At 42.8% G+C, this 12,791-nt stretch overlaps 1 protein-coding gene across 1 annotated transcript in view; it reads right to left on the reverse strand.

Annotated features, from left to right (window-relative positions):
- The window catches only part of LOC141128112 (uroplakin-3b-like), a 38,140-nt gene that overhangs the window by 10,771 nt on the left and 14,578 nt on the right, over positions 1-12,791 (reverse strand). The window contains exons 4-5 of the mRNA XM_073615198.1: positions 8,708-8,787; positions 2,294-2,423 (exon numbers count right to left, since the gene is read on the reverse strand). Coding sequence (XP_073471299.1) covers positions 2,294-2,423; positions 8,708-8,787 — 210 coding nt within the window. The remainder of the gene's footprint in view (positions 1-2,293; positions 2,424-8,707; positions 8,788-12,791) is intronic.

The following is a 12,791-nucleotide window of genomic DNA, read 5'->3' on the forward strand; positions in this document are numbered from 1 at the left end:
TTAATACAGCACTGTGCTCTTCTCCCTCTCCCCTGTCCCACAGGCTTGGCTCCCACTGCTGTCAGCCAAACCCTGTACAGAGAGCGAGGGTGGGGCTGAGCCAGGCTGTGTGTCTGAATAGCTACAAATAGTCCAGCTTGGTATTGAGCCCACATGAGTGGCCCATAGAAAGCGGCTTCCTATGAGAGTATTTAGTGGGGTGGGGGGGAGCCAGGAGTGCTGACGGGGGACTTTGGGTGTCTTTATTTTTAGGTTTCAAATTTCATCCCCCAGGGTTGTGGGGATGAGGCACTTGTCCTCATCAACATAGGAAAAGGTGCTTTGCCAGGAGGGATCCCCCATAATGAGGGCATGTGGTCTGGTATGGTTCAGAAGGAGGGTGCACACCCATTCCCCCTTTCCTGGCCAGCTAGACTGCATACACAGATTAGGGATCTGGTATGGATTTTGAGGGGGACCTCACATATTTTTGTTTGCTTTTTTTTGCATGAGGTACCCCCTTAAAATCCATACCAGGCTGAAAGGGTCTAGTACATATTTTGGGGGGTCTCTATGAAATTTTTTTCATTCTTGGTGAAAAAAGCACTACAGCAAACATTTAAATTACAAAAAAAAAAATTATACAGTTTAAATAAAAAAAAACAGCACACAGAGCCCTCCAAAGGACCCCCGAAATACATAGCAGGCCACTGGAGGGTCTGTGCGCCAACAGTTTTTTCCCCTATGTATATGTCAGTTTTTGAACATCACAAAGATGCAGCTCTCCCTAGTCTGGATTACTGCTTCTGGTTGAATAGACGTTGAAAAACATTTTTTGCAATGGTACATGTTCCCCAGGGCAGTGCCCACCTTATTACCCCGCCCCCAGTGCTATTTTGACACCTCATTGCCTATTAGCCATCCCAACTTCTTTGAAGTTCATCAAACCCTGCTTGAAACAGTTCAGCTCATCACAAATAAAAATATAATGAGGCGCATCAAATTTAACTGAAAAATTGGAAAAATGCTTTAAGTATGAAATTAAGTTAAGCCAGCCAAATCAAATTTTATCCTGTTGCATTGTAAGGACGTCATATGACGTCCTTGGTTTGGGCGCTTATATCTGAATGATGCCTGTAGTTACAGATATCATTCAGATATTGCCGGTTTCAGCCGGCGAATCTCTACACCATAGGAACGATCATAGCGGCTGTTCCGCCGCTTGATCGTTCCTATGGGAGGCGAGAAGGGACTCCCCCCCCTCCCGCCGCCCTCCGGTGCCTGCTCCGACTCACCGTTACGATCGGTGAGGCGGAGAGTAGATCCGCCGGCGCCGGATGTAGATCATAGAAATTTCCGGCGGACCAGATGGTCCCCGGAGTCTCTATGATCGTCGGAGGCCGGGCGCGATGTTATGACGTCACGCCCGGTCTCTCCATTCAAAAAAACGGCGCCGCTTCGGCTTGGAAGCGGCGATCGTTTTATTTTTTTTTTTATTTCAGGCTTCCCAGCCTAGTGGTGAGATATGGGGTCTTATTGACCCCATATCTCACTATTAAGAGGACCTGTCATGTCATATTGCTATTACAAGGGATGTTTACATTCCTTGTAATAGGAATAAAAGTGATCAATTTTTTTTTTTTTTTCAAAAAAGTGTCAAAATAAAAAAAAAAAAATATATAATTAACAATAAAAAAAAAAAAAATTTTAAAGCGCCGCTGTCCCCGTGTGCTCGCACGCAGAAGCGAACGCATACGTAAGTCCCGCCCACATATGAAAACGGTGTTCAAACCATACATGTGAGGTATCGCCGCGAACGTTGGAGCAAGAGCAATAATTTTGGCCCTAGACCTCCTCTGTAACTCAAAACATGTAACCAGTAAAAAATTTTAAAGCGTCGCCTATGGGGATTTTTAAATACCGAACATTGGCGCCATTCCACGAGCGTGTGCAATTTTGAAGCGTGACATGTTAGGTATCTATTTACTCGGCGTAACTTCATCTTTCACAAAATGCAAAAACATTGGGCTAACTTTACTGTTTTGTTTTTTTTTTAAACACAAAACAGTTTTTTTCCCAAAAAAACGCGTTCGAAAAATTCCTGCGCAAATACTGTGTGAGATAAAAAGTTGCAACAACCGCCATTGCATTCTCTAGGGTCTTTGCTAAAAAAACATATATAATGTTTGGGGGTTCTATGTAATTTTCTAGCAAAAAAATGATGATTTTTACATGTAGGAGCAAAGTGTCAGAATTGGCCCGGTATTGAAGCGGTTAAATAGTATAACTTCTGTAAATAAAGTATTTTTTTTACCTTCCAATGATGAAAGTCCCGATCAGAGCAGCAAAGACAATAGCAAGCAGGACTGATAGTATAGAAGTAATAACAATCATACATCCACTACGTGCTCCTGGCCAAGTATCAATTCGTGCTGGATCCATTCCTGTTAACATAAATAATGAAGGATTTACTAAACAGCCCTGGTTGCAGGTCTACTTTCTTCAATAGGGTCAGCTAGCTAAAAATATTTGTCCCAGAAATCTTCTAAAATAATGGATGGGTATTCACATTTGTATGCTTTCCCCAAAAAGCTTCCAAGAGTTCTTACCTTAGCAAATACATATTGTAAATATAGATGGTGGTGTCAACAACATGGCCACATTTTCACTAACCCATAGAAAAGTTATCAGTTTCAGTTCTTTTTGTCTTGTCCATTGCTAATCAATTCCTTGTCAAAATGATGTTGTTTGGCTGCTTCAGAACCACCTTTTTATATATTACAGACATGTGGCCACACACATGTCAAATGCTACCAGCAGACATGTGGCCACACACATGTTAAATGCTACCAGCAGCTGACAGCATTTTACATGTGCAGCTGCCGCCATCTTGGATGGGGAAGCTACGCATACCTGACAACACATCCCCACCACACCAGGAGTTTGGTAGTCATTTGTCTCCCAGGGTGGTGGGCAAGGCAGCCTCCATGGGGCTCCATATTTAAATGACTAACTGACTGGAGCTATTGCTCACACATGGTAATTATTATAGATCAATGGACTTTCTTTTTTCTTTTATGTTTTTGGAAGGGATGGATTTATTAGTACTATAATTATTGGAGTGCCTTCTAATTTATTGTATTTTTTGATTGTTTAGATTCTGCTTTTTTCTCATTTGTGATTTTGGGATCTTAAAAGCTTTTGGATACATACAACTCCACTGTAAGTGGAGTATGTGATTTTTGGATATAGTATTTCCATCATTGCCATGTTTTTATGGGGTATATAGGAGTTTAGGATCTATATACATTTTCATTTATTTTCAATTTTTGATTGTGCTCTTTTTCCAGCACCATAATGCACCAGCATGTTAGAAAAAAAATTAAAGAGTTAAAAAATAGAATTACTAAGTTGGAAAAAGGATCACCCCCTCTTAAAAATGACTTGTAAACTCATTCAGGTGTAGCTAATCACCTTCCCAATAGCACACAGAGCCATTTGACTATCAACTGGGATCAGCTGTGGTCATTTAGATTAGCCCAGCATGAAAAGAGCTTTCCTGGAGCATTTCAGTCCCTGGTAGTGCAACTGAAGCAAACAATCAACTATGGGTGGCAAGGCACTGTCAAAAGATCTCCGGGATAAAGTTGTGGACAGGCACAAGTCGGGAGGTGGATACAAAAAAATTCAAAGGCTTTATCAATGCTTATTTGGAAAAAAGGGTTTTTGGATGATGGACTTTATAGGCACAACACTAACTACATAGTTTTGTAAAAAAGTATATGAATGTATTTATTTACAGAAACATATGAAACTATTTTAAAAAACATTGACTATCCACAATTGTGCCTTGAAGCATACAAGAATCCACTATACATTTTACAATTTGCAACTATAAGTCTGGTTTTTGGTTCAGTGGTCATGTATACAATTTAAATCTAGGTGGACTCTAAATTGATCGATCACCTTCTTAGTTCTTTTCCTTTTCTTTCTTTTCTCCCTCTTCCCCTCTCTTTCCAGGAAAAAATTACTAAGACATCAAGATATATTCTGTTTATGTTGTTTATGTATAGGTTATATAAGGAATATATTGGTATTCTTACTTTATTATTATTATTTGTTGTACCGGTTTCATTTGCTGCTTAGCTTCCTAACTGCCTCTGGCCAGCATGGGTCCAGCTAGCGGGTTTGGAAAATATTATTGTGACTATGCGGCCACAAAGTGCTGTTTGACCCAGCCTCTTTTTGAGTGGCAGTCTTCGGCACTTTTAGCATCTGGAGGAGGGCGTATCTTCGCCCCTCTGGTTGCTATGTGCTCTGCGTCATGTAGTTGGTGTCAGGCTGCCCTGCTGCCATCTAATGGTTATGGCGTTGCAGCTCTGGTGTCAAGCGCATGCTCAGTGACTTACGGGCCGGGTCGCTGTGCCTCACTTCTGGCTGCACCTCTGATGTCACGACTGGGACAAGCGTACAAAAGGACGCCTGTTGCTGGCATCTCATGCAGCCATTTTTCCCACCACGCTTTGTGGCTGTGACACAGCGGAGCCCTGCAAGAGATGTTCATTGCTGATGGTATGTGCTAGCTTAAGAAGGGATTATGTAGGGGGATTGTGTGTGTTTGCTGATCAGAAATATATTTCTGTTTAAGTGCCTCAATGTGTATTCTATACCTCTCCAAATAGATTCTATATGGAAACAAAAACAGATGAATAATAGAGATGTGTGAATAGTGGGGGATCCCTTACATTTCCAGAATTATCATAAAAGTTTTCCAAAATATCCTGAACGGTTTCTTTTCCTTGCTGACTATGCAATTAACCCTCAATCACCATAAGTTTCCTTTGTGATCATTATTTCACAGGTAAGCTAGCAGTTGTGCCCCCCCCCCCCCTTTTAGTGACCATTATAGTGACAGGATTAATGTTGCATACACTGCTATTTTTATTAAACACCTAATATGCATCCCTAAAAAACTTCTTTACAGATACAGACTAGCTGGGAATTAATTTGATGAGATATCCATGCATCTCTGGCTGCACTGTGGACTTTGTCCCTTGTTTAATTTTTGACTACAATAATGTAAGTTATCGCTCTCATGTATACATATATAAGTTGTCAAATTATACACATAGTTACATAGTTACATAGTAGGTGAGGTTGAAAAAAGACACAAGTCCATCAAGTCCAACCTATGTGTGTGATTATGTGTCAGTATTACATTACATATCCCTGTATATTGCGGTCATTCAGGTGATTATCTAATAGTTTCTTTAAGCTATCAATGCTCCCCGCTGAGACCACCGCCTGTGGAAGGGAATTCCACATCCTTGCCGCTCTTACAGTAAAGAACCCTCTACGTAGTTTAAGGTTAAACCTCTTTTCTTCTAATTGTAATGAGTGGCCACGAGTCTTATTAAACTCTCTTCTGCGAAAAAGTTTTATCCCTATTGTGGGGTCACCAGTACAGTATTTGTAAATTGAAATCATATCCCCTCTCAAGCGTCTCTTCTCCAGAGAGAATAAGTTCAGTGCTCGCAACCTTTCCTCATAACTAAGATCCTCCAGACCCTTTATTAGCTTTGTTGCCCTTCTTTGTACTCGCTCCATTTTCAGTACGTCCCTCCTGAGGACTGGTGCCCAGAACTGGACAGCATACTCCAGGTGCGGCCGGACCAGAGTCTTGTAGAGCGGGAGAATTATCGTTTTATCTCTGCAGTTGATCCCCCTTTTAATGCATGCCAATATTCTGTTTGCTTTATTAGCAGCAGCTTGGCATTGCATGCCATTGCTGAGCCTATCATCCACTAGGACCCCCAAGTCCTTTTCCATCCTAGATTCACACACATACACATACCACCTGTTATAGAATAGTTATAGAATAGCACTATTCTAATGTTACCCCTGTTCACATAGTCCCAAAGTCCTTCTGTGGGGTTGGACCTGTGGCAATTGGTACAATGTGGTCCAGGGAAGCTGAGCAGCAAATGTATAACATTAAAGTATCATTGTATTAACAATACTGTGTATTATAATTATATGTTAGAAACGTAATTGTGATTCTCTATTTATAGAAAATACGGTAAGCTCCTGAAGAAGCGTTTTTGAGTACACGTAACATGTAGAGCTGAGCCGAACCACGACACACCGCCTCTCCTAAATGACGTTACTACATCAAATCCTTGGAGAGTGAGCTTTGGGTTTCTCACTACTAAGTACTCTAGTTTCTATGATACATAGGTGGTGTGTTTTGTGCTTCAAGGCACAATTGTGGATAGTCAATGTTTTTTAAAATTGTTTCATATGTTTCTGTAAATAAATAAATTTATATACTTTTTTACAAAACTATGTAGTTAGTGTTGTGCTTATAAAGTCCATCATCCAAAAACCTTTTTTCCAAATATAATATATTGGGACGTGGCATATGTTTACTCATTTCTCGTATCCACAGTACCACTCGGGGATGCTACGAATCCAATTTATTTATCAATGCCTAGAAGCACAGTGAAGTGTATTATCAAGAAGTGGAAGGTATTTGTTACAACACAGACCGTCCCTGGATCGGGACGTTGCTCCAAACTAGATGAAAGAGCCAGGAGGAAACTAGTCAGAGAGTCTACCAAGAGGCCTATAGCAACTCTGAAGTAGTTGCAGGAATTTATGACAAAGAGTGGTCACTGTGTGCATGTGACCACAATATCACAAATTGTTCACAAATGTGGCTTGTATGGGAGGGTGGCAAGAAAAAAGTCACTCCTCAAGAAAGGCCACATGCAGTCACGACAGTGACGAGCTTTGCCAAAACTCACCTTGAGGATTCTGAGCTTTCAATTAAACAATGGCCTCTTATATCTGAACTAGTTGTATCTTTTATTAGTAATAATACACAATTCAAACAAGGTGCACATGCCCACACATCAAGAAAATCTGGGGACGACGCCTAAAGTATGTTAGGACTTTATTGAAGTGATCTGTGAAAGCCCCATACACACTATCAGATTTTCTGCTGAGTTTTTCCTTCAGATTTACCAAAACCATGTAGTGCAAGGGCCTGCCTGATTGCATACACATTGAAACTCCTAATGTTTGACCTCATATTATATGGTTTTGGTAAATCTGAAGGAAAAACTCAGCAGAAAATCTGATAGTGTGTATGGGGCTTAAGTGTGTATGTTTCACTTATAGGGAGGGGTGCAATCAAAGAATTCCTTTCAGCTGTATGTCTCTATCGACATTGCAGCAAGTAAAATGAGTGTATCAAGGAGGCACCTCCCTATTCAAAGACTCCTTTCTGGACCCTCCCAAAAAAAAGGAGTGTATCAAGGAGGCATCAAAGTGCCCCTCCCTATTCAAAGACTCCTTTCTGGAGACAAAGAAAAAAAAACTGCCCTATGCTGCAAAGTACTAATCAATCCTAATCAATTCTCTTGCTCTAAGAGATATAGGAATTCAAACAAGCTGATCAAAACCCCTCCCCACCAAAATATAACCACATGTAAAAGTGATTGTGCACCAAAAAACCTATCCTAAGAAAGCAAAATACCCTACACGTTTCGCTCAAAAATAGAGCTTCATCCGGGGTGCATCAAATAAATCATAAGTTCTCAAAGGATAAAGTGCTATAATCACTACATGGCAAATGGCTCATTGAAAATCTGTGGAATGATTTGAAGACTGCAGTCCACAAACGGTCACCATCAAATGTAACTGAACTTGAGCAGTTCTGCAAAGAAGAGTGGGCAAATATTGCAAAGTCTAGATGTGCAAAGTTAGTAGAGACATAGCCCAACAGACTAAAGGCTATAATTAAAGCAAAAGGTGGTTCAACAAAATACTGACACAAGGGGGTGATCCTTTTTCAAACTCAGTGATTCTGTTATTTATTTTTGATTACTTTTTTCTGCCATGTTAGTGTTGTATCTTTCACTTGGATGTTATAAGTTGCACTGAGTAAATAGAGCTGGGTAAAACAAAAACTGTGTCTGTCTTCATTTCAGGCTGCAAAGCAAAAAAAAGTGATTATTTTAAAAAGAGGAGTGATTCTTTTCTATACCCATTGTAAATAGAGGGAGTATAGCCAATCTTTAAAGCAGTTCAGTTATTCACCCAGACATTGCTGTGTGCACCCATCAGTCCTTCCTTGGGGTTCCTGGACTGCTGATACAGCTAGAATGCTCTCCTTGCTGCCTCTCACAAAAAAACATAATTTTTAAAAATGCAAGTACTGAACAGTCTCTTGCGTCCTCCAATCAGATGTTTTTTTAGTTTTGGATACATTTGAAAAAAGTAAATACTTCTGTAAAAGTGTTATAGGTGTTCATCACCCTATTGGGGGATTCACCTCCCTCCCTGTCTCTCTGACAACTTATGACAGCCAGACAAAAAAATGAGAGGATTTACCTGACAGAGCCTCTAACCCTTCCCCACTTTACTGAAAAAAAAAGTCCTTGTTCCCTCTGTAGCCATTTCCTATCACTCCCTGTTAGGAAAATCTACCCAGTGGAACACAGAACACAATAAAAACATGACCAGAGTTCTATGCTTTTTTCACTCTGTTCAAAGCAATCGTCTAGTACCTAAAGCGCAATTCCACATGTTTACATGACTGAGCAATTCTTATTGTGGTCACTTTATTTCATTTTTCCGAAAAGAACATATTTTTACCTTTCATTATTATAAAATATAGATTACATTTGCAATGTAAATAAAAAAAAATCTCTAGTAATATTACCTGCATTAAGTGTGATTAAATCTGACCAGTTGGTTTGATCAATCAATATACTTGCATTATTGATGACCACAAATTTCACCCTGTAAGTAAAAAAAACAATGTAATACTGTTTATTGAGTGCATTTTAGAACAATAGTAAAGCATGAATAAAATCTTACTAAATGCTATGACAAACATTAGAAGTATAATATTCTATGCATCCTCCCAGTGAGCAGACTGATGACACATGTAGTTACATAGTTACATAGTTGGTAAGGTTGTAAAAAGACACAAGTCCATCAAGTCCAACCTGTGTATGTGCGCTTTTATGTCAATATTACATTGTATATCCCTGTATGTTATGGTCGTTTAGGTGCCTATCTAATAGTTTTTTGAAATTATCTATGCTCCCTGCTGAAACCACAGCTTGTGGAAGAGAATTCCACATTATTGTCGCTCTTACCGTAAAGAACCCTCTATGCTCTTTCCGGTTAAATTGCTTTTCCTCTAATTTTACTGAATGGCCGTGAGTATTTTTAAATGCCCTTTCATGGAAACGTTTTATCCCTATTGTGGGGTCACCAGTACAGTATTTGTACATTGAAATCATATCCCCTCACAAGCATCTCCTCTCCAGAGAGACTAAGTTCAGTGCTTGTAATCTTTCCTCATAACTAAGATCCTCCAGTCCCTTTACTAACTTTGTTGCCCTTCTCTGTACTCTCTCCATTTCCAGCACATCCTTCCTGAGGACTGGAACCCAGAACTGGATGGCATACTCCATGTGCGGCTGGACCAGAGCCTTGTAGGGTGGGAGAATTATCGTTTTATCTCTGAAATGAATTCCCTTTTTAATACATGCCAATATTCTATTGGCTTTGCTTGCAGCAACTTGGCATTGCATGCCGTTGCTGAGCCTGTCATGTTTTTGCCACCTAAATGCATTATTTTACATTTTTCCACATTAAACCTCATTTGCCATGTAGTTGCCCACCCCATTATTTTGTTCAGATCTTCTTGCAAGGTTTCCACGTCCTGCAGAGAAGCTATTGCCCTGCTTAGCTTAGTATCATCTACAAATACTAAGATTGAGCTGTTTATCCCATCCTCCAGGTCATTTATGAATAAATTAAATAGGATGGGTCCCAGGACAGAACCCTGAGGGACCCACTTTTCACATTGGACCATTCCAAGTACTCCCCATTTATCACTACCCACTGAACTCGCCCCTGTAGCCAGCTTTAAATCAAGGTACTCACCCTTTGGTCCATGCCGACAGACCTTAGCTTGTATAGTAAACTTTTGTGGGGAACTGTATCAAATTCCTTTGCAAAATCCAGATACACTACGTCTATGGGCCTTCCTTTATCTAGATGGCAGCTCACCTCCTCATAGAAGGCTAGTAGATTTGTTTGGCAAGAAAGATTTTTCATGAATCCATGCTGATTACTGCTAATAATACCGTTTTCTTTACTAAAATCTTGTATATAGTCCCTTATCATCCCTTCAAAGAGCTTGCATACTATTGATGTTAGGCTAACTGGTCTGTAATTCCTAAGGATATATCTTGGTCCTTTTTTAAAGATTGGTGCTACATTGGCTTTTCTCCAATCAGGAATCTGTAAAGCTAAAATAGAAAATAGTGGACTAGCTATGCAGTGTGACAGGTAAATTGCACACATATAATTGATGTATTTCACCTTTTATTTTTCCCCCATTTGTTTGTCACTTTTCACTTTTGTGTGTTTTCTCACGGATGAGGGGTGCGAGTCCTCGGCTTACCCTGATGTCTAGGGTGAGGATGTGTAGCGAACAGGTTCCTTCCTCCCCTGCCTCTGGGGAGTCTCTCTTCAGGAGAGCTCCCCTGACCTAGTATTCAAGGATGTATTCGGCTGTCTTATAAGAAGGGGTCTGCCAGGCCTTCTGGCCAGGCAGACCATGTAAATCTATGTCCCTGTCAGGAGCCTTGCACCCCAGGGGTCAGGGTAGTGGTCCTACCCCTTTGGAGTGGGGGACTAAAGCACACCCTTAAGTGCACTTTTTAGTGTGTGTCTCACATGTACGTTTTTTGTTCACTTACAGGTTTTTGTGTTCTAGGCTTTGCACCACCGCAGACAAAAAAAAAATCACTGGTCCCTGGTAGGCAGTGAACACCTAAATTCACCTAATAGCCTCCCTGGTAGGCAGGGAAACCCAAAAGCTATACTCTCTCTCTAGCACCTACCAAGGAGGGTGCTACAATTGTGTTGGTTTTCAAAAGGGGAAATAATGAAACAGCTGCCAACACCGGGCTATAACATTATATGCCAGATGTGAGCATGCGCAGGCCCGGATTTACTCCCTTTGCCGCCCCAAGGCCGGGCCCTTCAATGCCGCCCCCCCCACACACCACCAGAAAGAGCCCCCAGACATAATACGGTCAAAGACTGCAGACATGATACAATAGATGGTCAGAGACTGCAATCATAGTACAGGAGATGGTCAGAGACTGCAGACATGATACAGGAGACGGTCAGAGACTGCAGTTCCTATGGACATTAGTAGATAATGGCTGATCGGCCCTCTCACCTGACCCAGCGATACAGCAATGGTTCCTCTGATCAGGAGTCTGCTCACTCTGAATTGCCCGTGGCAACTCCGCTGGGTAGCACCCAGATCTGTATTCCTGCAATGACTCCATTCCTTTCTCCGCCAGGGATGGCGCCAGGCTGTGTGGCTTTCCCTCTGGTGGCGCAGGGCAGCGGGGTTCTCTCTCTAATGGTGTTCCCTCAACACTGCCCTCTGGAGCCCTGGGTGTACTTTCCTGGGTGTAGACCCCCCCAGGACAAACCACCCCCTCCATTAGTACAGACCCCCCCAGAACAAACCCCCCTCCCTTAGTACAGACCCCCACAAGGACAAACCCCCCTCCCTTCATTAGTACAGACCCCCCCAGGACAAACCCCCCTCCCTTAGTACAGACCCCCCTAGGACAAACCCCCCTCCCTTCATTAGTACAGACCCCCCAGGACAAACCCCCCTCCCTTCATTAGTACAGACCCCCCCCAGGACAAACCCCCCTCCCTTCATTAGTACAGACCCCCCCAGGACAAACTCCCCTCCCTTAATTAGTACAGACCCCCCCAGGACAAACCCCCCTCCCTTCATTAGTACAGACCCCCCCAGGACAAACGCCCCTCTATTAGTACAAACCCCCCCAGGACAACCCCCCCTCCATTAGTACAGACCCCCACCAGGACAAACCACCCCTCCCTTCATTAGTACAGACCCCCCAGGACAAACTACCCCTCCCTTTATTAGCACAGACCCCCCCAGGACAACCCCCCCATTTGTACAAACCCCCTCAGGACAACCCCCTCTCCATTAGTACAAACCCCCCCAGGTCAACCCCCACCCCCTCCATTAGCACAGACCCCCCCAGGACAAACCACCCCTCCCTTCATTAGTACACACCCCCCAGGACAAACCACCCCCCTCCATTAGTACAGACCCCCCCAGAACAAACCCCCCTCCATTAGTACAGACCCCCACCAGGGCAAACCCCCCTCCCTTCATTAGTATAGACCCCCCCAGGACAAACCCCCCTCCCTTAGTACAGACCCCCCTAGGACAAACCCCCTCCCTTAATTAGTACAGACCCCCCCAGGACAAACACCCCTCCCTTCATTAGTACAGACCCCCCCCAGGACAAACCCCCCTCCCTTCATTAGTACAGACCCCCCCAGGACAAACCCCCCTCCCTTCATTTGTACAGACCCCCCCAGGACAAACTCCCCTCCCTTCATTAGTACAGACCCCCCCCAGGACAAACCCTCCTCCATTAGTACAGACCCCCCAGGACAAACGCCCCTCTATTAGTACAAACCCGACAACCCCCCCTCCATTAGTACAGACCCCCACCAGGACAAACCACCCCTCCCTTCATTAGTACAGACCCCCCCCAGGACAAACCACCCCTCCCTTTATTAGTACAGACCCCCCCAGGACAACCCCCCCATTAGTACAAACCCCCTCAGGACAACCCCCTCTCCATTAGTACAAACCCCCCCAGGTCAACCCCCACCCCCTCCATTAGCACAGACCCCCCCAGGACAAACCACCCCTC

Source organism: Aquarana catesbeiana, linkage group LG02, assembly GCF_042186555.1.
Source record: "Aquarana catesbeiana isolate 2022-GZ linkage group LG02, ASM4218655v1, whole genome shotgun sequence".
Classification (NCBI taxonomy): domain Eukaryota; kingdom Metazoa; phylum Chordata; class Amphibia; order Anura; family Ranidae; genus Aquarana; species Aquarana catesbeiana.